This window comes from Dendrobates tinctorius, unplaced genomic scaffold, assembly GCF_039654945.1.
Source record: "Dendrobates tinctorius isolate UK_male_01 unplaced genomic scaffold, ASM3965494v1 ptg000192l, whole genome shotgun sequence".
In the NCBI taxonomy this organism is placed as follows: Eukaryota; Metazoa; Chordata; class Amphibia; order Anura; family Dendrobatidae; genus Dendrobates; species Dendrobates tinctorius.
Window position 1 is genome coordinate 4,630,116 of NW_027361859.1, and position 26,609 is coordinate 4,656,724.

The 26,609-nt window shown below is 47.2% G+C and overlaps 1 protein-coding gene across 1 annotated transcript in view; it reads left to right on the forward strand.

The window, feature by feature from the left end:
* Positions 1–18,530: 18,530 nt before the first annotated feature.
* Positions 18,531–26,609, forward strand: part of LOC141055951 (uncharacterized) — a 192,458-nt gene continuing 184,379 nt past the window's right edge. Inside the window, 1 exon segment of the mRNA XM_073552648.1 lies at positions 18,531–18,743. Within this exon segment, the coding sequence (XP_073408749.1) occupies positions 18,711–18,743 (33 nt within the window). The 5' untranslated portion in view covers positions 18,531–18,710.

Genomic DNA, 26,609 nt, shown 5'->3' on the forward strand with positions numbered 1-26,609 from the left:
CTTCAGGGCATCAGGTGGGGGGTGGAGAGCAAAGGCGTCTTTCAGATGCTCAGACAGGCCTCTACGGAACAACCCCCGGAGAGCGGCGTCGTTCCAGCAGACCTCAGCAGCCCAGTGTCTGAACTCTGAGCAAAACCACTCGGCTGAGTGTTTCCCCTGGCAAACATTCATCAGCCTGTCCTCAGCCATACGCACCCGATCAGGCTCATCATAAATATGCCCCAGGGCCTCAAAAAATGCATCCACAGTCATACGCTCAGGGGCCGAGGTAGGAAGGGAGAAAGCCCAAGCTTGGGGGGCTCCCCTTAACAGAGACATAATGACCCCCACTCTCTGACTTTCATCCCCAGAAGAGTGTGGTCTTAAGGAAAAAAAAAGCTTACAGCCCTCCTTGAAAACTCTGAAGTCATTTTTATCTCCAGAAAAGGTATCTGGTAACTTCACTGGAGACTCAGGGGAAATTAATGTAACATCCCGAGCCCCCAATGAAAGAACCCCCTGCACAGTGTCGGCGATCAGCTGCTGAGACTGAGCCAGGACTCTTTGTTCTCCAAAGAGTTTCTGAGACATCTGCGTCAGATGCTTAACCTGCTCAGAAAGAGCATGCATAGGATCCATCACACACATAGGTGAATGGGAGCAGAGAAAAAAAAAATGGTATGGGTCAGTTATAATGTCAGAGACACCGCACTGCACTTGCTCATAGAGCCAGTGCGCGTATCCTGAGTACAGAAGCAGTGCTGAAAGTTACCTGGGGAGCAGGGCAGCAGAGGTGACCATGCGTGCTTCAGGCTAATAGTGTCAGGGTCCAGTCAGCGCTGGAAAGTAAAGAAGCACGGGACCTGCGGACACTGAAAATGAATAGTCCGGCACGGGACCTATGGTCATGTGACTGCAAGGGGGCGGGGCTTAGCGTCCTGTATTCAGATAGGACAGGACACCATACAACAACTCAGAGTCAGGCAAAACAGAGGTCACAGCAGTACGGGCAAACGAAGTACAGGAGGGACAAACAGACGGGTAGTCAGACAGAGCCAAAGGTCATACACAAGAGGGCGACGTGGTACCAAGTGGACGAGCAGAGAGGAGTCGGGTCACAAGCAGAGAGTCATACACGAGAGGTAGCGCAGTACAAGAGGGTCAGGCAGAACTCGTAACAGGGACAGAACCAGATCACAACCGAACAAGCAAGCAAGATATCAGGCACAAGGCACACGTATACAAGAGGTCACTTAACTCAGCCGAGGGCAGGAGTATAACTGACACCGGACCCAGGTCCAGTGAGCACTAAATAGCCTCCTGCTGCCAGAGAGAGGCAGCACAATTAACCCATAGTATAATCAGGACGGGTCAAAGCGAAATCCCGTCCTGGATCATGACACAAACAATCTAAAACTACCACCAAGTAGGCCTCGGCCTACACCATGATTGTCCCTGGGCTCCAACAACGCCAGTTGGTGCTCGGCAGTGTCTTTGGCACGGGTACTCCCTGTTGCCCAGCCTGCTGTTTCCGGGTAGTGTCAAGGTCACTATGCCACCAATCCGTTGTCCTGTCGTCTTGCGGCCGGGTTAGCCGACTCTACGGTGCCTGCAGTTTAGGTGACTCCTATGTGGGCTGCGGGAACTGGCACTGATGGCTGGATCCGTAGTGCCAATGGGACATGGACCCCCTGTAGGACTGTGGGTTTCGGTAACTGCGGCCGGCTTGCGGCCTGGCTACTTTGCTTTGAATGGGTACCTTCTGCTACCCACCCGGGTTCCAGCACTGTCTGCTGGTTCTCGCCAGAGCCTTTGGCCTAGGTGCCTCCATCTCGGTATCCGAGGTCCAGTACCGTCTGCTGGTCCTTGGTAGTGATTTTTAGCACAGGTACCTTCTGCTTAGTAACCGTGGTCCAGCACCGTCAGTTGGTCCTCGGTAGTGCCATTGGCTCTTGTTCCTTCTGCTACCCATCCGGGTGCCAGCACTGTCAGCTGGTTCTCTCCACAGCCTTTGGCCTAGGTGCCTCCATCTCGGTATCCGAGGTCCAGCACCGTCAGCTGGTCCTTGGTAGTGCTTTTTAGCACAGGTACCTTCTGCTTAGTAACCGTGGTCCAGCACCGTCAGTTGGTCCTCAGTAGTGCCATTGGCTCTTGTTCCTTCTGCTACCCATCCGGGTGCCAGCACTGTCTGCTGGTTCTCGCCACAGCCTTTGGCCTAGGTGCCTCCATCTCGGTATCCGAGGTCCAGCACCATCAGCTGGTCCTTGGTAGTGCTTTTTAGCACAGGTACCTTCTGCTTAGTAACCGTGGTCCAGCACCGTCAGTTGGTCCTCGGTAGTGCCATTGGCTCTTGTACCTTCTGCTACCCATCCGGGTGCCAGCACTGTCTGCTGGTTCTCGCCACAGCCTTTGGCCTAGGTGCCTCCATCTCGGTATCCGAGGTCCAGCACCGTCAGCTGGTCCTTGGTAGTGCTTTTTAGCACAGGTACCTTCTGCTTAGTAACCGTGGTCCAGCACCGTCAGTTGGTCCTCAGTAGTGCCATTGGCTCTTGTTCCTTCTGCTGCCACTACGGGTTCCAGTACTGTCAGCTGGTTCTCGCCAGTTTCTCAGCCTTCTTGTACCTTCTGCTACATTTCCAAGATCAAGCTTTTTGAAATTGTCTTTGGTAATCCTTATTGATCTCCATGACGACGACCCTGATGATGACGACCCTGAAGACCACACCAAAGAAGACCAGAAATATGACCCTAAATAATATGACCAAGAGGACAAAGAACATGAAGACAACCACCAAGATACAGAACAAAAGACAGAAGAACAAGAAGCAGAAGAAGCAAAAGCAGAAGAACAGAAAGCAGAAGAACATTAAGCATAAGACTAAAAATCAGCATAGAAGATATCAAAATTGTAAGCAGAAGAAGACTAAGCAGTAAATAGGGGTGAGTCCGTTCCTCCTCGTGGTGCCCCTGGAAAATGCCTGCTGCTGCAGGCCAAACTGAACGCGGACAAATCCTGTTGTAAATCTTTTGTGACAGGCAGAACGTAAGGTGTAATCTTATAACTTTTATAGATAAGTACTACAAGAATGCCTGTCACCATAAGAAAATGAAGAAAAAGAAGAATAGGAAGAAGATGAAGAAATAGCATATGAAAATTAATAATAGCTGAATAAGAAGAATATGAAGAATGGAAAAAAAAATAATGGGAAGAAGGTGAAGAAGAAGAAGATGAATAAGGTGAAGAAAAAGTTGATAAAAAAAATGCTACTGCTGCGGATCATGAAGGAGAAAGTGTGGGAGAAGTACAAAAGAAGGTGAAGAGCATGGAAGTTGTGAAACATACATATCTGACAAAATATAAAAAAGTTAACATAGTCAATATCTTTTTAACTCCGAACGTCTTGAAAAAAAAAAATGGAATTAATGCTATGTCATGTGATTTGAAAAAACCACTATGCCTTTAATGTCTCCTCCACATCCCACAATACATTCTACATGATTCTTATTTGTTTTCAATTATGTAGAATTAGTCAACAAGGAAATAAAGGGCTTTTTTTAATTCCGATACCGGAAGTCCCATTGACTTGAATGGGACTTCTGGTATCGGAATAGGCGATACCCGATATTTTTTTCGTATCGGGCGATACCATCCGATACGATATTTTTGGGTATCGAACGGTATCGCTCAACACTAGAGAGGAGATCTGGGAGTTCTTGAAGACTGCATGGGTTGGTGATAGACATCCTCCTCAGCCAGAAAAACACAGCCTCTTGGGCCAAAAGGGGGCGATAAAGATAACACGCGCCCTGTCCTCCCGAACCTCCGTCAACACCAATAAAATTAAGGCTATTGGGGAAAAGGCATATGCCAGATTGAAGTCCCATGGAATCAGCAGAGTATCTACTGCTTGTCTACCTTCTCTGGGGTTTAGAGAGCAGAAACGATGCACATTCCTGTTTCCTCTGGTGGCAAAGAGGTCTATGTCCGGACATCCCCACATATGCACATTCAGGATGAAGACAGTTCGGTTTAACACCCACTCTCTCTGCCTGAGTTGATTGCAGCATAGGAAGTCCGCTTTGATGTTCTCTTTTCCTCTTATGTACAGGGAGGTTAATGACAGCAAATGAGCTTCAGCCATCTGAAATATATGATCTGCCACTTCCATTAAAGAACTGGACTGGGTCCCCCCCGGTGATTGATGTAGGCCACCATTACCTGATTGTTGAAAAGTATTCTCACATGTTGATCCTGACGAAGGGACGAAACGCGCGTTGGGGCACTGGGGGAGGACCGCATTAACCAACCACAACTATATGTAAGTGCCTTTAACAGATTTTGCCTTCTTGAACACAGCATCCACTAGTAAATGATATGACTGCCGTTTTTGTACTGCGATATGCATATGGCTTGTATAGACAGTGGTAATGTCTGTGTATTGCTATGAGCACTAATTTGCATACTTAGTAGGTCAGGCTTCTGTCGCTGTCTCCTCCTATGTTAACTCTGTAGTAGCCTTGATAATGTGTTCTGTATATTATTTTTTATCATCAAATTATGTAATAAAGTAAAGATTGATTTTACTGGCATGGTATACTTATTTTGCTCTTCTGTGGTTGATCATATTGGTGAAGTTGTGCCATTTTACTCCATGGGTTTTTGTGTTTCACATGTTGACCCTGTAGGGACATAAGGAGCCATCTTATTGCCAGCTCCACTGCCAACAACGATTTCAGGTTAGAAGAACCAACCTGCTCACACCTTGTCCACCAACCCTGGTCCATCACCTCCCCCAAATGAGCACCTCAACCCGTGGGGCTGGCATATGTAGTGACAATCCATGAAATATGGTTTACCCAAGGAACCCCTCTGGACAAGTTTGACAAATTTAACCACCAAAGAAGGGACTGTATCATAGAGGGGAACAGAGAGAGCCTTCTTTCTAGGCACCCTCTAAGCCGGCAGTTGTTACGCAATACTTCCCACTGTAAAGCCCTAGTATGGAATTGGGCCCACTGAACAGCCGGAATACAGGAAGTGAGCAACCCTAAAAGGGACATCGCCATCCTATGGGACATAGATGACTGCCTTCAAAAGTTGATGCCGAATACCTTCTAATTTGGGCACTATTAGCTAACTCCAGAGTCTCGGAGTCCAGCACAAGACCCAGGAATTCCTGCACCATCAGGAGTTACAAACGTGACTTTTGATACTCAAAAGCCTCAGTCATCCAAATAAGGGACCATAGGTATGTGGTAGTATGCATTCTTAAGATCCAATACTACTATAAAGAAATTTTTGAAGAGCAATTTTATTGACGACCTAACAGACTCCATCTTAAAGGGATGCACTACCAGGAACTTGTTCAGACCTTTTAGATTAATAATGGTCCAAAGGAACCGTCCGTTTTTAATCAAAAAGAGGGGGGAATAAAAACCCCTACCTCTTTTTGACACAGGAGCCTCCACCAACTTATGCCATAGTTCCAGGACTTCTGACTCCAGGACCTACTGAACAAGTGGGAGTTATCAAATTTGTCCTGTGGTAGTGAACGGAATTTCAACCTTAGTCCTGATCTGATCAGATTATGAATCCAACTGCTATTTGATATTATTGACCAGGCCGGGTCGAAGGCCGACAGCCTTCCTCCTACCTGGGCTGGCAGTCATTGGGGTGGTTTCCTGTGATCTCGGGAGGAGCCAAACATGTACCCTCTACTTTTTCTTATCCTGTCATCCCATCTGCTTTTATCCCTGAAGGATTTTATACTGCTGAACCTTCTCCTGTTGAAGGAAAGTCCATAGTAACGGCCCGACAGGTTAGGAAACTTCTTTTTATTGTCCCCCGCCTTTCTCAGAAGATCGTCCAATACTGGTCCGAACAAGTGTTCCCCTTCACAAGGGATTGCGCAAAGCTTCGACCTGGCCTGGATGTCTCCCGGCCAACACTTTAGCTATAAGGCCCTTCGGGCTCTATTAAAAAGGGGCTAACATGGTGGCTAACATGACTGAGACCGCCGATGCATCTGACAACAAAGCTGCAGCTCCCTGCATCATGGGAAGCATAGTCAAGATGCTTTCTCTGGATGCCTTGTCCTTTATTTGTGACTCTAACTTGTCCAGCCAGACCATTAAAGACCTGACTGTACAGGTGGCTGCTACCGCCGGCCTAAGGGACCCTGCCAATATTTACCAGGCACCTTTTAGAAGGGTATCTGCTTTCTTATCTAATGGGTCCTTCAGATTTCCCATGTCCTCAAAGGGTAGCGAGGATTTTCTAGGTGCTTTAGCGACCGCTGCATCCGGCTTTGGGGCTTTATCCCACGAGGATGAGGCAGACTCCTCAAATGGATACCTTTAACAATGTCCCGAGATTCCCAATTAATCACAGGCTTATGTAATTGCAACCAGGGGAACCCCGACACCAGTCACGCAGGCAGATTGTCCATAACAAAGCAAGAAATACATTCCTGGTGCAAGGAACTCACTTTAAGGAGAAACTCCAGAGTTAATAAAGTTCATGGACGACCCACAATCCACGAAGGCAGAAGTGGACATGGAGCCACTCCCACCACAAAGTTCCACTTGTAACAACATTTTTGAAAATGGAGAAAAAGGTACCTGAGGCTAGTTTCACACTAGTGTTTTTTTGCGCTGTGTTTTGAGCGCACATCAAACGCATAAAAAACGCTTACAAACGCTTGTAAACGCAGCATTTTTTGGAACATAATCGTGCGCGGTAAGCCAAAAAAAGCAGCGTTTGTAAGCGTTTTGCATGCATTTGCGTGATTATTGCGCATAATGTCACAATCAGCCTTAAAAATTATTGACCAATTAAGTGACTCATACTCCACCAATTGGACAGCAGTGGGCGTGTGTTATTGGAATTCCTTATCTAGACCCAGTTTACAGCTATTCTTCCCAGTTGCTAGCAGTTTATGAAGACATGGATCTGCGCTGGAAGAGCTTTCACTTCAACTTGGATCTGGACATCAGGATGGCTCAAGCTTACGCAGTTGCTTGCCATGAACAAAGAGAGAGACAGCGAAGACCTCAGCGTCGGCGTTTGTGGATTCATCCTATTGTTGAACTCTGGGAGAGCTGTGGAGCGTACCTCACCCTCTACAGCGAGCTACAGGCAAATCCAGATAAATTTACGGATTACACACGGATGTCCCAACAAAGCTTCATGTATTTACTTGGTCGTCTACAAGATGTCATCCGTAGACAGGACACACCGCTCCGTCATGTGATTCCTCCCGAGGAACGGCTCCTGGTCACATTACGGTACGTAATATAGCAAAAACACTGACTGCATAATATTATTTGTTCTTTGATGTACTATTATATTCTGGCAGAATTCTTGATCTGCCATTTACTTAACAAAAGTATGCTGCATTGTTTTGAGGCCATTTTTTAAAGAAAAGGATGCATATTTATTTATTGGTGTGCCCCTTTTTTGTTTTTTTTTTGATGTGTTAAAAATCCCTATACACAAATATAAATTCTTGTTGTTTCTTTGTGTCCCAGATTCCTGGCTACTAGAGAGACCCTATCTTCTCTGCACTTCCAGTTCCGTCTTGGAATATCCACCTTGTCTGGAATAGTTGCAGACACCTGCCGGGCTTTGTGGGACGTTCTCTGTCCAGAATTCATGCCTCTTCCCACCGTGGAAAAGTGGTGTGAAAATGCAGAAAGATTCTGGACAGTCTGCAATTTCCCTAATTGTTTGGGTGCGGTGGATGGGAAACACATCAGGATTATAAAACCCAAGAGAACTGGATCAGAGTACTACAACTATAAAAAGTACTTCTCTACAGTACTAATGGCAATTTCGGATGCAGACTATAAGTTTGTTGCAGTGGACATTGGTGCATTTGGGCGTGGTAATGACTCCCAGGCTTTTAAGAACTCGGACATGGGCCGGAGGTTGTATGGCAACCAGTTCAATTTCCCCATGCCACAGCCTCTTCCCAACACCGAAGCTCTGCCACAGCCCTTTGTAATGGTTGGGGATGAGGCATTCCAGATGTGCCAACACCTGCTCAAACCCTACTCCAGCCGGGACTTGGACCACACAAAAATAATTTTTAATTACAGGCTCACCAGGGCCAGAAGAACTGTTGAGTGTGCCTTTGGTATACTAGTGTCCAGATGGCGAATTCTCTCCACAGCCATTAATCTTAAACTAGAAACCGTGGATGAGGTGGTGAAGGCCTGTGTTGTTCTACACAATTTTGTGATGGATAGAGAGCACCCTAGTTTTGAACTAGATGATTCCTCTCCTAACCCCTTACCTGAATTTAATCAGCACCCTCTACGGCCATCCGTTGAAGTAGGGCAAATGAGGGACCAATTTGCAGCTTACTTCACCTCTGATGTAGGACGGCTGACCTGGCAAGAGCAAATGGTGTAACCAAATTTTTATGTGTTGTGTATGTTAATAAAACACCTGTGTTTATACCTGTATGGTTTTTTCTACAAATTTCAAAGTATGATACAAGGGCAGGTTCACGAACATAGCATGATAAATTTTAGCATTAAAACCAGAAGGATGTATACAGACTGTGCCCTGCTACCTGCCACCATCGCACTCTAACAAGCATCTCTATTCTTCCGACAGGTATGTTCATCCACCCAGCTCTCCTGCTGTCTGTCTATGAAGAGCACATAGTACATCACCCAGCTTTGCACATAGACTTGCCTCTGCACCTAGCATTCACATGGTATGTTCATCCACCCAGCTCTCCTGCTCTCCTGCTGTCTGTCTATGAAGAGCACATAGTACATCACCCAGCTTTGCACATAGACTTGCCTCTGCACCTAGCATTCACATGGTATGTTCATCCACCCAGCTCTCCTGCTCTCCTGCTGTCTGTCTATGAAGAGCACATAGTACCTCACCCAGCTTTGCACATAGACTTGCCTCTGCACCTAGCATTCACATGGTATGTTAATCCACCCAGCTCTCCTGCTGTCTGTCTATGAAGAGCACATAGTACATCACCCAGCTTTGCACATAGACTTGCCTCTGCACCTAGCATTCACATGGTATGCCTTCCAGCTAACCCCAGCTTACCCTAGTGTTATTTATGACCTTGTTTACTCTGGCTTGATCATATGCATCTGGTCCACTCTTAATTGTCTGGCCAAGATGAGCAGAGACCACGCCTCTCTTCTTCACACCTGACTGCACTTAGCTGTACATATATTGCATAGCTCAAGTCTGCATAGACTTCAGTCTGCAGTGTGATTCCTATAAGTGTGTCCTAGAAGTGTGAAGATAAATTTTAGAATTAAAACCAGAAGTGAACCAGAAGGGAACTGAAGGTAACTGAACACAGTCACTGTAAACAATGTTTCTGTTTGTTTTCACTTTCACCCCTATAATCCTTCACTTTCTGCTAATTCCCCTAATCCCTACTCCTAGTAAGGAACTGTTCATCTCTTCTTCAGTCCTCCCCATCCACCTCACCTCCTCCTCAAAACTATTCCTTAACATACAATCCTCTGTCTCCAAACACAGACAGCCCCCTCCTGCCCTCTCCTGCTCCCACCTGCTAACACTTTCTCTGCTCCTTCTCACTGCTGGTGATATCTCTCCAAATCCTGGTCCTCCTCACCACATTCCCACAGTCATTTCTACCTCCCATCCACGCTCTATCACAACCTTCCGTAACCACTCCAACCTTATACCCATTCACCCAGCCCCCGCTTCCCCAGTCCCACTAACAGGAGCTCTGTGGAACGCTTGCTCTGTCTGCAACAAGCTTTCCTACATCCATGATCTTTTTGTTACTATCAAACTTTCCTTCCTCGCCATCACCGAAACCTGGCTCACCCCTTCTGACACAGCCTCTCCTGCTGCACTTTCATATGGTGGCTTCCACCTTTCTCACACCCCCCGTCCCAGCAGCAAACATGGCGGAGGAGTTGGTTTTCTCCTGTCAGATACCTGCTCCTTCACCCCAATCCCACTGCCACCCTCTGTTACCCTCCCTTCCTTAGAGGTGCACTCTGTGCGCATCTACTCCCCCTCCAACCTCCAACTGGCTGTAATCTACCGCCCCCCAGGGCCAGCCACCACCTTCTTTGACCACTTCACCACCTCGCTACTTCATTTCCTTTCCGCGGACATTCCTACTATCATCATGGGTGACTTCAACATCCCCATTGACACCTCCCTCTCAGCTGCCACTAAACTTCTATCTCTCACTTCCTCCTTCGGCCTCACTCAATGGTCTTCTACAGCCACCCACAAAGATGGCCACACACTGGACCTCATCTTCACCCACCTCTGCTCCCTATCTAACCTCTCTAACTCACCTCTTCCTCTCTCTGACCACAACCTTCTCACATTCTCTTCCCTCTCCACTCCATGTCTACAATCCCCACCCCACAAACTTTCACACCCTCGCAGAAATCTTAAACACCTTGACCTACACTCATTCTCGGAATCCCTCCTCCCTCTCACAGATATAAGTTCCTTACACAATGCGGATGACGCTGCTGCTCTATATAACACCACAATAGCTGTAGCTTTGGAATCTGCTGCCCAACTTACACATACCAAAGCTCGCAAAACCAACAGACAGCCCTGGCACACCAGCCTGACCAAAGAACTGAGGTGAGCTTCCAGGGCTGCTGAGTGCAGATGGAATAGATCCCACTCCAACGAGCACTTCATCGCATTCAAACAGTCCCTCACTACTTTCAAGACCACACTCACCACAGCTAAACAAACCTACTTCTCATCTCTCATATCCTCCCTGTCTCACAACCCTAAACAGTTATTCAACACCTTCAATTCTCTCCTCCGTCCCCCAGCACCTCCTCCCTCCCCACTCATCTCAGCTGAAGACTTTGCCTCATTTTTCAAGCAGAAGATTGATAACATCAGAGACAGTTTTGGTCAACAACCCCCAGAGCCCTTCTTCCCGACTTCCCAGCCCTCCACCTCCAAAACCAACTTCTCCACCATTACAGAAGATCGACTCTCCACTCTACTCTCAAGATCACATCTCACCACCTGTGCACTTGACCCGATCCCATCCCACTTCATCCCAAACCTCACCACAGTCTTCATCCCAACCCTCACCACAGTCTTCATCCCAACCCTAACCCATCTCTTCAACCTATCACTAACAACTGGTGTTTTCCCCTCAAGCTTTAAACATGCCTCTATCACACCTATCCTCAAAAAGCCCTCTCTTGACCCATCCTCTGTATCTAGCTATCGCCCTATATCACTTCTCCCCTATGCCTCCAAGCTACTGGAACAACACGTCTACCTTGAACTGTCCTCCCATCTCTCTTCTTGCTCCCTTTTCGACCGCTTACAATCTGGCTTCCGGTCACACCACTCCACTGAAACTGCCCTTACTAAGGTCACCAATGACCTCTTAACCGCCAAGAGCAAGCGACACTACTCTGTCCTCCTCCTCCTGGACCTGTCGGCTGCCTTTGACACAGTGGACCATTCCCTATTATTACAGACCCTCTCATCCCTTGGCATCACAGACTTGGCCCTATCCTGGATCTCATCATACCTAGCAGACCGGACATTCAGTGTCTCCCACTCACACACCACCTCCTCACCTCGCCCCCTATCTGTCAGAGTCCCACAAGGTTCAGTCCTAGGACCCCTGCTCTTCTCCATTTACACCTTTGGCCTGGGACAGCTCATAGAATCTCATGGCTTTCAGTATCATCTCTATGCTGATGACACACAGATCTACATCTCTGGACCAGATATCACCTCCCTACTAACCAGAATCCCTCAATGTCCGTCCACTATTTCATCCTTCTTCTCTGCTAGATTTCTGAAACTTAACATGGACAAAACAGAATTCATCATCTTTCCCCCATCTCACGTGACCCCACCAACGAACCTATCCATTACAGTAAATGGCTGCCCACTCTCCCCAGTCCCAGAAGCTCGCTGCCTCGGGGTAATCCTTGACGCTGATCTCTCCTTCAAACCACACATCCAAGCCCTTTCCACTTCCTGCCGACTTCAACTCAAAAATATTTCACGAATCCGTTCATTCCTCAACCAAAAATCTGCAAAAACCCAACTCCATGCCCTCATCATCTCTCGCCTTGACAACTGCAACCTCCTGCTCAGTGGCCTCCCCTCGAACACTCTCGCACCCCTCCAATCTATTCTAAATTCTGCTGCCCGACTAATCCACCTGTCCCCCCGCTATTCCCCAGCTTCTCCCCTCTGTCAATCCCTTCACTGGCTCCCCATTGCCCAGAGACTCCAGTACAAAACCCTAACCATGACATACAAAGCCATCCACAACCTGTCTCCTCCATACATCTGTGACCTCGTCTCCCGGTACTTTCCTGCACGCAACCTCCGATCCTCACACGATCTCCTCTACTCCCCTCTTATCTCCTCTTCCCACAATCGCATACAAGATTTCTCTCGCGCATCACCCCTACTCTGGAACTCTCTACCACAACATATCAGACTCTCACCTACCATCGAAACCTTCACAAAGAGCCTGAAGACCCACCTCTTCCGACAAGCCTACAACCTGCAGTAACCACTGATCGACCAAACCGCTGCACGACCAGCTCTACCCTCGCCTACTGTATTATCACCCATCCCTTGTAGATTGTGAGCCTTCGCGGGCAGGGTCCTCTCTCCTCCTGTACCATTTATGACTTGTATTGTTTAACATTATTGTACTTGATTTTATTATGTATACCCCTCCTTACATGTAAAGCGCCTTGGAATAAATGGCGCTATAGCAATAAATAATAATAATAATAATATGACGTGTATTTTCTACATCATCTCCTCACTTTGTAAACACACATTAAATAGAGGATGAGTGTTATGAATGGGTCACCAAGGAGAAAAAAGCAAAACAAGCTAAGTCACAGAAAACCAGAGAGGTTGGTAACTATGCAGATTGCAGATCCCTGATCCTACCACACAACTAGCAGCAGCCGTGGAGCGTACCTACGATGTTCCTAGACGCTTCGTCACGGCCGGAGGACTAAATAAGCCTGAAGCATGAGAAGGGGAAAACTAACTGCCCCAGAGCAGACCCCAAAGGAATAGCTAGCCCCCACACATGTATTGACGTGAAACAAGATGAAGGCACAAACGCAGGCAGGAAAATAGGCTGAGCAAACGATGGGGCCCAAACTAACTAGAGAGGAAAAGAAAGACACTGTCTGCAACCTGCAAAAAACCCTACAAAAATAATGTCCAACACTTCTGATAGCAAAATTAACCCTGAAGTCACTAGACTTCTCCCACTATATCAGCACTCTGAAATATTCTGAGTCAGAGCAAAAAGAGACCAAACTAGTAAGGGACAAAAAGCAAATTGGCAAAATACTGATAAATAAGAGTGGAAATTCAGCACAGCCCCCAGCCGAGGCTGGCTGACCAAACCAAAAAACTGAATAGACCAACAAAATCAAGTGTGAACATTAGCAGAAAAACTTGGCTTTAGATGACTGGAACAGAACTGAAAACCAAGAGCTGACAAGCCAGAAGGAATCACCAGCAACTGAATAGGGCATCGGCTGTCTTAAATCCAATCTGAGACTCCTGAGGTCCAATCGTCATCCTCATTCTCAGGTGGCCGATCTCCACCGATCAAATCAGCCTCACTACCTGCAGCTACCACCAGAGGGAGTCTGGAAGGAGAACTCACAACTGGTGAACCAGAGAATGAACTCACAACACAGGCCATTAACACCCAGAAACTTATGAAGAACTTGCAGTCTTCATTGTCCCCTATCTCCTCCCTCTCATGTCCTGTTTCTGCATTGAAGCATTACAATGAAACACTTCAAAGTGCCCTGGATGAATTTGCTCCTCCTATACATAGAACACCACAACACAGACGGCGACAACCCTGGCACACCCTGCAAACATGTTTCCTGCAGGTGCACCGAACGTCTGTGGAGAAAATCCAACCTACCCGAAGATTTCATCCATTATAAGTTTATGCTTCGAACATACAACACTGCCCATCACCTCTCAAAACAAACCTATTTCAACACCCTCATCACTTCACTGTCCAATAACCCTAAACGTCTCTTTGACACTTTTCATTCTCTACTCAACCCAAGAGTACAGGTCCCAACCACGGAGCTTCGAGCTGACGATGTGGCCAATTACGTCAAAGAAAAAATTGACCAGATCCGACAGGAAATTATCTCCCAATCCCCTCATACCATGCACTATCCTCCCTCCCCCTCTGCATCTAGCTCACTCTGATTTTGAACCAGTCACAGAAGTAAGTAAGCAGGCTCCTTGCATCTTCTCGCCCAACCACTTGCACCAGTGACCCATTTCCGTCACATGTACTCCAGCCACTTTCCCCTGCTGTCACCCCTCACCTAACTAAAATATTTAACCTCTCTCTCTCTTCTGGTATCTTTCCCTCCTCATTTAAGCATGCCGTCAAACATCCACTACTTATAAAACCATCCCTCGACCAAAACTGTGCCGCTAACTATAGACCTGTCTCTAATCTTCCCTTCATCTCTAAACTCCTGGAACGCCTGGTCCACTCCCGTCTTGTCCGCTATCCCTTTGATAACTCTCGACCCTCTCCAATCCAGTTTCCGCTCTTTACACTCTACTGAAACTGCCCTCACTAAAGTCTCTAATGATCTACTAACAGCTAAATCAAATGGTCATTACTCTGTGCTAATTCTCTTGGATCTCTCTGCAGCATTCGACACTGTGGATCATCAGCTCCTCCTCACTATGCTCCATTCCATTGGCCTCAAGGACACCATTCTCTCCTGGTTCTCCTCCTTTCTCTCTGACCGCTCCTTTACTGTATCTTTTGCTGGCTCCTCCTCCTCTCACCTTCCCCTTACTGTTGGGGTTCCTCAAGGATCAGCCCTAGGCCCCCTCCTCTTCTCTTTGTATACTGCCCCTATTGGTCAAACAATCAGTAGATTTGGTTTCCAGTACCATCTCTATGCTGACGACACCCAATTATACGCTTCATCTCCTGACATCATGCCAGCCTTTCTAGAAAACACCGGCAATTGTCTAAACGCTGTGTCTAACATCATGTCCTCACTATATCTGAAACTGAACCTGTCAAAGACTGAACTCCTTGCGTTTCCTCCCACTACTAATGTACCTATACCCGACATTGCCATTTCCGTGTGTGGTTCCACTATTACTCCCCAGCAACATGCCCGCTGTCTTGGGGTCATACCTGACTCCGAGCTTTCCTTTGCCCCCCACATTCGATCACTGGCTCGCTCTTGTCATCTGCACCTCAAAAACATTTCTAGAATTTGACCTTTTCTTACTTTTGACTCCGCAAAAACTCTTACTGTTTCTCTTATTCATTCTCGTCTGGACTATTGTAACTCTCTTCTAATCGGTCTCCCTCTTACCAAACTCTCTCCCCTCCAAACTGTCTTGAATGCTGCTGCCAGGATCATATTCCTCGCCAATCGTTACACCGATGCCTCTACCTTGTGCCAGTCATTACACTGGCTACCCATCCACTCCAGAATTCAGTATAAACTTATTACCCTCACCCACAAAGCCCTCCATGGCTCAGCACCACCCTACATCTCCTCCCTTGTTTCAGTATACCACCCTACCCGTGCCCTCCGTTCTGCTGATGACCTGAGGTTAGCATCCTCAATAATCAGAACCTCCCACTCCCGTCTCCAAGACTTTACACGTGCTGCGCCAATTCTTTGGAACGCACTTCCCAGGTCAATACGAGTAGTCCCCAATCCCTACAATTTTAAGCGTGCCCTGAAAACGCATTTATTCTGACTGGCCTATCACCTCAACACATTAACCTAATCTATCCCTGTGTGGCACAGCCAAAAGTTTTACCATAACCAGGTTCCCCGCATCATGTTCCCACATGCTTTATGCATCCATTAGCCCTTTGTGTCTGTACTGTTACACACTTAACATTATGGCTGGTGCATACAATCAGGGCAACTGTTACCACCCACCTTTCATGTCTCCCCTTTTTTCCTCATAGATTGTAAGCTTGCGAGCAGGGCCCTCATTCCTCTTGGTATTTGTTATAATCTACTGTATGTGATTATTGTTATGCTGTAATGTCTATTGTCTGTACAAATCCCCTCTGAAATGTAAAGTGCTGCGGAATATGTCGGCGCTATAGAAATAAAATTTATTATTATTATTACATAGCACTCTTTATAAAGAACTGTAAGGTGGGAGAAGAGGCTGTCACAGACTTGTAATGAATTGAGATGTGGCGGAGGATGCTCAGTACCTGATAGCATCTTCTCGCACTTTCCAAATTCATTTTGATGTTTGTTGTAAAATCCCTTATTCTACATTCTCACATTTCTAGGGTTTTTTTTATTGGACGGCACACGGACTCATAGAGAATCTGAGAATGAGATCCATGAGGGTCAGAGAATGTCCTTTTCTGATCTGATTTTGAGGATCAGAATAGGACATGCTCAATGCGTCTGTAAAAGAGGGCAGCACACCAACACTGCACACGAATACAGGAATGTAGCCTTGTTATGTATAGCACGGTCCCTTAGTATAGTGTACTCACTTATTATGTATAGCAGTCCCTTAGTATATAGTGTACTCACTGATGTATAACACCATCCCTTATTGCGTACCATCCTCTGTAATTATATATGGTGTCGTGCCTTATTACTGTATATAGCTTCCTTTGCTGTTATGTACAGTGCTGTCTCTTACATAGTGTATTCTTGTTATTTTTGGTTATTCACAGCGCCCTCTCCGCTGCGTACACCTCATACACACATGGCTCCGCTCCGTACACCTCATCCACACAAGGCTCCGCTCCGTACACCTTGTACACACTGCTCTGCGCTGTACACCCAATACATATTCGGCTACGCTCTGTACACCTTGTACACACACGGCTCCGCTCCGTACACCTCATACACACATGGCTCCGCTCCGTACACCTCATCCACACAAGGCTCCGCTCCGTACACCTTGTACACACTGCTCTGCTCTGTACACCCAATACATATTTGGCTACGCTCTGTACACCTTGTACACATGCAGCTTCGCACACCTCGTACACAAACCTGGCTCGGCTCCGTACACCTCATACACACAGCTTCACTCCGAACACCTCGTACACACGGCTCTGCTCCGTACACCTCGTACACACACAGCTTCGCTCTGTACACACATGGATCCGCTTTGTACACCTCGTACACGTGGCTCTGCTCCACACACCTTGTTCACACATGGCTCTGCTCTGTACACCTCATACACATGCGGTTCCGCTCCATACACCTCATACACACGCGGCTCCGCACACCTTGAACACATGGCTCTGCTCCGTACACCTCGTACACACACGGCTCCGCTCTGTACCCCTCGTACACACACAGCTCCACTCCGTACTCCTCGTACACACACGGCTCCGCTCTGTACCGCTCGTACACACACAGCTCCGCTCCGTACACCTCGAATAGCTGCGGCTCCGCTCCATATAGATCGTACACACGCAGCTTCGCTCCGTACACCTCGTACACACGTGGCTCCTCTCCGTACACCTCGTACACACACGGCTCTGCTCCGTACACTTCGTACACACGCGGCTCCGCTCCGTACACCTCGTACACACATGGCTCCGCTCTGTACCGCTCGTACACACACAGCTCCGCTCCGTACACCTCGAATAGCTGCGGCTCCGCTCCATATAGATCGTACACACGCAGCTTCGCTCCGTACACCTCGTACACACGCGGCTCCTCTCCGTACACCTCGTACACACACGGCTCTGCTCCGTACACTTCGTACACATGCGGCTCCGCTCCGTACACCTCGTACACAAGCGGCTCTGCTCCGTACACCTCGAATAGCTGCGGCTCCGCTCCATATAGATCGTACACACGCAGCTTCGCTCCGTACACCTCGTACACACACGGCTCTGCTCCTTACACTTCGTACACACGCGGCTCCGCTCCGTACACCTCGTACACACACGGCTCCGCTCCGTACACCTCGTACACAAGCGGCTCCGCTCCGTACACCTCGTACACACACGGCTCCGCTCCGTACACCTCGTACACACACGGCTCTGCTCCGTACACCTCGTACACACACGGCTCCGCTCCATACACACACAGCTCTGCTCCGTACACCTCGTACACACACGGCTCTGCTCCGTACACCTGGTACACACACGGCTCCGCTCCGTACACCTTGTACACACACGGCTCTGCTACACCCACCCTGTAAACCCCTCCTGACCCCACACAGAAACTTCCCCTCATCCAGCACCATGACAACCAGCACAGCAGAGTCCTGCATACACTGAGACCCCTGATCATGTGACCCCTGACTCCTCCCCTCCTGTGACCTCATCCCAGGTCCTGTGCGCACAGAGCAGCCATATATGTGAAGTGCGGCTCTGCAGGTGGAGGTAGGTGCTGGGGCCCCGTTATTCTCTCTCAGGATTAGCCGCTGGTCACACTCGGCCATTTTTCCTCCTCATATAATAAATGCTCTTTACCGTCTCTGTGCTGTTCCGTTCTCCATGTTTCCCCCCTGAATACACACGTTCTCCCCCGTTGCTGGTCGCTGGGGACTGACCTGTGTATATAGTGTGCGGCTCTGCAGGTGGAGGGCTGTGTGATTATTATTAGTTATGATTAGAGCCCCATTGATTCCTGGCTGCTGCCCATGAGGACGGGTTACATACAATCTAGCGTGTGTGTATATATATATACACTAGATGGAGGCCGGATGCTATCACATCGGGAGGGCGGTAATGTCATGATGGAGGCAGGCTTTGCATCGTTGAGAATCTCTCTCCCCCATGTGCTCACCCACCTCTCCACTCTCTCTTTCCCCATGTGCTGACTTCTCCCGTCTGTGCTCTTCTTTGACCTGTCTACCCCATGTGCTATCCCCCTTGTCTGCTCTCTCCTTCCTGTGCTGTGTTCTCCCCTCATGTGCTGTCCCGTTTGAGCTGTCTCCCCCTGTTCTCTGTCACCCCTGTGTCTGACCATGTACAGAACATACCACAGCTCCTGGGCAGTGGAGGAAGCTGTGGTGTAATGACCACTGTGTCCACTAGGGGGCGCTGTGTGGATGTCCCAAGAGAGAGGATGAGTGGCAGAATACGGAGTGGCCGTGGTGTGTCTCAAAGTGGATGGCTTTGAGATGAAGGCTTGGTTATGTGCTGATCAGCAGAACTGATCTTTCGTGCCTATGTGTTAGGGAGAAGCCTTCAGGCAGCTGGAGAGATGGGCGGGTTCTAGCTGCCTACAAACCCACCCAGGTTGTGCCTGATAACACCTATAGTAAAAGGCTATGTGAGTAGGTGAAGGACCTGTGATGAGGTCATAGCCATGTGACCTAGTGGGCGTGGCTATGGACCATATAACGTAGCCAGGATAGGTCACAAGGAGTGAATGCTGGGACCGGGTTGGTCCAGTTTGGAAGGTCCCGTGAGGAGAAGGATCTCCTCACTAACAGCCTGTGGAACGACTGGGCGTGTGCAAGGGCGATGTGTGCCTGAGAGCTCCCTGGAGGGAACTAACAAAACGTCCTGATAAGCCGCATAAGGAACGCATAAGGGTGAGATAACACTGGGGCTGAATAGCCTGTTTAATGGACGCTATACTGGTGATATGAAGCTGTTGTACATTGCTGCTGTGGTTTATGAGGGTGAATAAACCGCATGGACTGCTTTGTTTTTATGGAAAACCTGCTGCCGGATATGTTTTGATCGCTGCCAAGCGAGTGATCCCCTACTAGATGACAGCGCTACCTCACAAAGCAAAAGTCAATACTGACATTACAGCAGGAGATCGCAGAGGATACATTATGTGAGGTAAAATATTGTTTAAAAACAGTCAGTGAAATATTTTACCTCACAAAATGAATCCTCTGTGATCCCCTGCTGTAATGTCGGTATTGTCTTTTGCTTCCTCCCCTGCCCAGGAGATGCGGTATGCTCCGTACACGGTCAGACACAGACAATTTTTAAAATGTTCGTTCGTGGGAAAACCCCTGTAATGTGACCGGCTTCCTCTGCCTGTAGACACGTCGCGCATCTGCTGCCGGGATCAGCTGAATGATTCATTTCGCCTGCTCACGATGGATGTGAAGCTTCTGGCCAAGGTGTTAGTGGACCGGCTGACAGGTGTTATCTCTAAGCTGATACATCTGGATCAGTCTGTCTTTATGCCTGACAGGTCCATGGCCGTTAATTTGAGAAGGCTATTTATGAATATGCAGCTGCGGGCTGATAACTGTGGACAGAGGGTTATCGCATCCTTAGATGCCCACATGGCATAGCATAGAATGGGGATATTTGTGGCAGGTTTTGCAGTGTATGGGCTTTGGGCCGCAATTTATATATTGGGTTCAATTGCTGTATGCACAACCAGTGGCTAGAATTAGGGTGTTATCTCACACCATAAAGTTACACAGAGGGACGAGGCAGGGGTGTCCACTCTTCCCTCTTTTGTTTGCTGTGGAACCGTTGGCCGCCAAAATTCGACAGTCGTCCGAAGTCTCCGGGTTCAAGTATGGGTCCATAGAAGAGAAGATAGCGCTCTATGCGGACGATATATTATTGTTTTTGAGTGATCCACACACTTCTCTGAGGGATTTGGGTCTCTGTCGGGGTTGGTAATAAACTGGAATAAATCAATTCTGTTTAAGGTTGATGATCCAGGGGATGAGGTGGGGGAAGCCGTGGATGGGGGCAGACTTAAAGTTGCAGATCAGTTCAAATATCTTGGGATATGGATCTCTGTGCAGATTACGGACTATTTGCATAAAAATCTGACTCCTGTTCTGGGGGTTCTTAAGGCAAAGGTTGGGGCTTGGATTAAACTGCATCTGTCGGTGGTAGTCCGAGTTAATCTTATTAAAATGATTCTGATGCTTAAGGTGTTGTATGTTGCGCATATATATATATATATATATATATATATATATATATATATATATATATATATATATATATATATATTTTCATAGATATATCTATGGATATACGGTATCTATGGACATAGATATATCTATAGATAGATATGTGGATATATCTATGAATATATCTATATACAGTGCCTACAAGTAGTATTCAACCCCCTGCAGATTTAGCAGGTTTACACATTCGGAATTAACTTGGCATTGTGACATTTGGACTGTAGATCAGCCTGGAAGTGTGAAATGCACTGCAGCAAAAAAGAATGTTATTTCTTTGTTTAATTTTTTTTTAAATTGTGAAAAGTTTATTCAGAGGGTCATTTATTATTCAACCCCTCAAACCACCAGAATTCTGTTTGGTTCCCCTAAAGTATTAAGAAGTATTTCAGGCACAAAGAACAATGAGCTTCACATGTTTGGATTAATTATCTCTCTTTCCAGCCTTTTCTGACTATTTAAGACCCTCCCCAAACTTGTGAACAGCACTCATACATGGTCAACATGGGAAAGACAAAGGAGCATTCCAAGGCCATCAGAGACAAGATCGTGGAGGGTCACAAGGCTGGCAAGGGGTACAAAACCCTTTCCAAGGAGTTGGGCCTACCTGTCTCCACTGTTGGGAGCATCATCCGGAAGTGGAAGGCTTATGGAACTACTGTTAGCCTTCCACAGCCTGGACAGCCTTTGAAAGTTTCCTCCCGTGCCGAGGCCAGGCTTGTCCGAAGAGTCAAGGCTAACCCAAGGACAACAAGGAAGGAGCTCCGGGAAGATCTCATGGCAGTGGGGACATTGGTTTCAGTCAATACCATAAGTAACGTACTCCACCGCAATGGTCTCCATTCCAGACGAGCCCGTAAGGTACCTTTACTTTCAAAGCGTCATGTCAAGGCTCATCTACAGTTTGCTCATGATCACTTGGAGGACTCTGAGACAGACTGGTTCAAGGTTCTCTGGTCTGATGAGACCAAGATCGAGAACTTTGGTGCCAACCACACACGTGACGTTTGGAGACTGGATGGCACTGCATACGACCCCAAGAATACCATCCCTACAGTCAAGCATGGTGGTGGCAGCATCATGCTGTGGGGCTGTTTCTCAGCCAAGGGGCCTGGCCATCTGGTCCGCATCCATGGGAAGATGGATAGCACGGCCTACCTGGAGATTTTGGCCAAGAACCTCCGCTCCTCCATCAAGGATCTTAAGATGGGTCGTCATTTCATCTTCCAACAAGACAACGACCCAAAGCACACAGCCAAGAAAACCAAGGCCTGGTTCAAGAGGCAAAAAATCAAGGTGTTGGAGTGGCCTAGTCAGTCTCCTGACCTTAACCCAATTGAAAACTTGTGGAAGGAGCTCAAGATTAAAGTCCACATGAGACACCCAAAGAACCTAGATAACTTGGAGAAGATCTGCATGGAGGAGTGGGCCAAGATAACTCCAGAGACCTGTGCCGGCCTGATCAGGTCTTATTAAAGAAGATTATTAGCTGTAATTGCAAACAAGGGTTATTCCACAAAAAATTAAACCTAGGGGTTGAATAATAATTGACCCACACTTTTATGTTTAAAATTTATTAAAATTTAACTGAGCAACATAACTTTTTGGTTTGTAAGATTTATGCATCTGTTAATAAATCCTGCTCTTGTGTGAAGTTTGAAGGCTCTAACTTATTTGCATCTTATCAAACCTGCTAAATCTGTAGGGGGTTGAATACTACTTGTAGGCACTGTATATATCTATGGATATATTCATAGATATATCCATAAATGTTTGAATAGATGTTTCCATAGATATAACCATTTATCTATCCATAGATATTTCCATAGATATATCCATCGATCCTTCCATAGATATATCCTTCGATACTTCCATAGATATCCGTCGATATTTCCATAGAAATATCTATATAGATATTTCCATAGATATATCCATATCCATGTTTATTAATGAACAATGTTTCATTAAAAAAAAAATTTTTTTAAAAATGACGTGGGCTCCCACGCAATTTTCTGTGCCAGAAGGGGAAAGCCGATGGCCTGGGGCCAATATTTGTAGCCTGGGAAAGGGGTAATACCCATGGCCCCTTCCCAGGCTATGAATATCAGCCCACAGCTGTCTGCATAGCCTTTACTGGCTATTAAAATAGGGGGACCCCCCAAAAAATTAACATAGGGTCCCCCTATATTTTATAGCCAGAAAGTCTACGCAGACAGCTGCGGGCTGATATTCATAGCCTAGGAAGGGGCCATGGATATTGGCCCCCTCAGCTACAAATACCAGCCCGCAACCACCCCAGAAATGGCACATCTATAAGATGCACCAATTCCGACATTTAGCCTCTCTCTTCCCACTCCCGTGTAGCGTGACATTAAGCCCGGTTAATAATGAAGAGGTGTCAATAAGACACCTATACATTATTAATCTTATAATAAAGGTATAACAAAACACACACACCTAAGAATAAAGCATTTTAATTAAATAAAACAACACGGTTTTCATATTTTTATTGCCCGCCCACATCCAAGCGACGCCCTCGGTCTCCTGTAATAAAGTAAAAAAAAATAAACAAACCCTATACTCCCTGTCCGATGCAGGTCAATTAATAACGAGGGTCACACGATGATCTCCTCTATAGAACAGTGACATCAGGTGATGTCACTGCTCTATAGGGCCTCCCAGTGATGAACTGCCATGAGACAATGCCTCCTGCAGTCCATCACTGAGGTTACCTGAGTTCAGAGTCTCACTTTACAGCAATGCTGCGTGAGAATTAGGGTTACGGGACCTCTTTCACAGTGGGGAGGGATACACAGCTAATACTCCTCCTGTCATTTCATTACTGGAGCCCCTGGAGAGCGGTTGCATCAACTGATGTGGCAGCTCTCCACGGTAGATCGTTGTGGGACCCTTGTTATTAACTGGACTACGGCAGAAAGGTAAGTATAGGTTGGTTTATTATTTTATTTTTATTACATGAGATCGATGGCTTCGGAGAATTAGGTGTGTGCGGTAGGTATGTACTCTGTTATGTTCTGCATGTTGTATGTTCTGCATGTTGTATGTTCTGTATGTGTTTTTTTTTTTTTTACATTCAACACATTAGCCGGATGATGGGACTACTACTGTCCCATCATTGGCTATTGTGTCTCTCACTGACTGGGTGGCAGGCATCGCCCGATGGGACTTGTAGTCCCATCGGACGATGCCTACATACACACTGTTTTAGCTGCTTTCATTGTGACCCAGAGTCAGATATGCCAGATCACCAGTGAGGCCAAATTAGGAGTTTACGCCCTTAATTTACAAGCTCTTGGAGACAAGAGACTGCACACGGGCCGTGGGCAAATCACTTTATCTGACGTAATGAAACACAAGGCAATCTTTTATACCATTTACTGAGTTTGTGACGTTATAGCGATATTGCTAGCGATATCGCTATGTGTGATACTTACCTCCGACCGGCTCCCCCGCTGTCCATCGCTGATCGGGCGGCTCCATTTCTCGTCGTCTGCTTCCTGCTGGGCCTCCTGCTGGTGCCGACGAGCGACGCTGGACGCGGGCGGGAGGACGTCTGGATCGCTGTGTGTGAAAGGTGAGTATCGTCCGCTGCGTCATTGCTGCATCGCTGTGAGATCTTTCTGTGTCAAAGATCACTAGCGATCTTTTAGCGATGCACCAGCGATCCTGACCGGGTCATATCGCTGGTCGGATCGCTGGTGCATCGCTAAATGTAAAAGGGCCTTAAGTTCACCTATTTTGTCTATACTGGCCCTGATCTGTGCCTGACTGAAAAGAGTGCAAGAGGCAAGCACTCTACCCAGCTCTTTCCTGTGTCTACCATGTCCATTTGAATTTTCGGTTTAAGTGTCCCATTTAGTCTTTCCACTTTCCCACTACTTTGTGGCCTATATGGTGTATGAAATGCTTGCTGTGCACCCAGGGCCTGCAAGACTTCCCTCATTATTTCTCCTGTGAAGTGTGTACCCCTATCGCTTTCTATGGTTTCTGGGACACTATACCTGCAGATCAGTTCTTTCATCAGTTTGTCTGCAGTCGTTTTAGCATTTGCACATTTTACCGGATAGGCTTCCGGCCAACCAGAGAAGAGATCTACACATACTAGGACGTATTCATAAACTCCTACCCTGGCTAGCTGTATGTAGTCAATCTGAAGTTTCTGAAATGGGTAAAGAGGCCTAGGTGTCCCTTTCTTAGGGACTTTTACTGTTTTACCTGGGTTGTGCTGTGCACAGATGAGGCATGATTGTACGAGTTTCATGGCTGCGTAACTGAAACCAGGAGCGATCCAGAAGGCATCTACCATGGCACACATGTGACTTTTTGAGGTGTGAGTGGGGCCATGTGTTGCTTGCGCCATGATTGGGAACAGGGACTTCGGTAGGCACAATTTATCCTTATTCTCCCATACTCCATTTGAGGTCAGCTCAGCTCCCAGTCTCCCCCAGTGTTCCTTCTCTGTTTGGGCAGCCTGTTGCTGGAGGGATTTCAAGACATCTAGGCTCAGTGTGGCTGGAACACGCTGACTCCCCACCACCGTCCACTGCTCCCTAGGCCACCTTGCTGCTACTTTAGCAGCCTCGTCCGCCCTTCTGTTGCCTTCTACCTCCACGGAGTCCCTTTTGTGTGTGCTTTTACCTTGACAATGCCAACCTGGACTGGTAACATCAATGCCTCCATCAATTGTTTCACCAGCTCTGCATTTTCAATGGGCTTACCGGCTGATGTAAGAAACGCTCTGCTTCTTCAGATAGGGCCATAATCATGGGCTATTCCCCATGCATAATTCGAATCTGTGTAAATATTAGCGACTTTACCTGCAGCGGCTCTACACGCCTCAGTGAGTGCCTTCAACTCTGCCTCCTGTGCCGACATGTGAGGAGGGAGTGGTTCAGCTCGGACTACCTCATGTGAGGATACTACTGCATATCCAGTGTAGAATCGTCCATCCTGGTGGTATCTGGAGCCATCTACAAAAAACTCAAAATCTGCATTAGGAACAGGTTTTTCATGGACGTGTGCAAACCCCACTGTCTCCTGACTCATCAGTTCTATGCAGTCATGTTCATGCGTCATGTCAAAGTATTTTTCCTCACTTGCTAATATGGTCACCAATTCCCCCTTTTCTGAATCCACAGGCTGGATTCAGAACGTTACATCTTTTGAGGGTGACATATTCAGGAATTAGTAGAGCACATTCAAGTCGGAGCTGTCTGGCCATAGACAGATGTTTTGGTTGAACTTGTACAAGTATGGAATGGATGTCATGTGGGGAATAAATTGTCAAAGGAAACGTCAGTGTGATCTCACATGCCTTTCCTAGTAGTGTAGCTGCTCCTATCGCACGGACACACGTAGGTGACCCTCTGATCACTGGGTCTAATTGTGCTGAGTAGTAAGCTATTGGTCTCTGTTTCCCTCCATGTTGCTGTGTCAGTACTGCGGTAGCATGTTCTCCCTGCTCTGTGCAAAACAAGAAAAATGGCTGGCCATAGTTTGGAATGCCTAAGGCTGGGGCTGACACAATGAGCAGTTTGAGAGAATGGAAGGAATCCATTGCTTCTTGAGTGAGATCGTAGGGGTCTGCTGACAAGCAGTCATAAAGTGGTTGCATCATTTGTGAAGCAGACTTTATCCAAGGCCTGCAGTAGGTCACCAAGCTTAGTGAAAG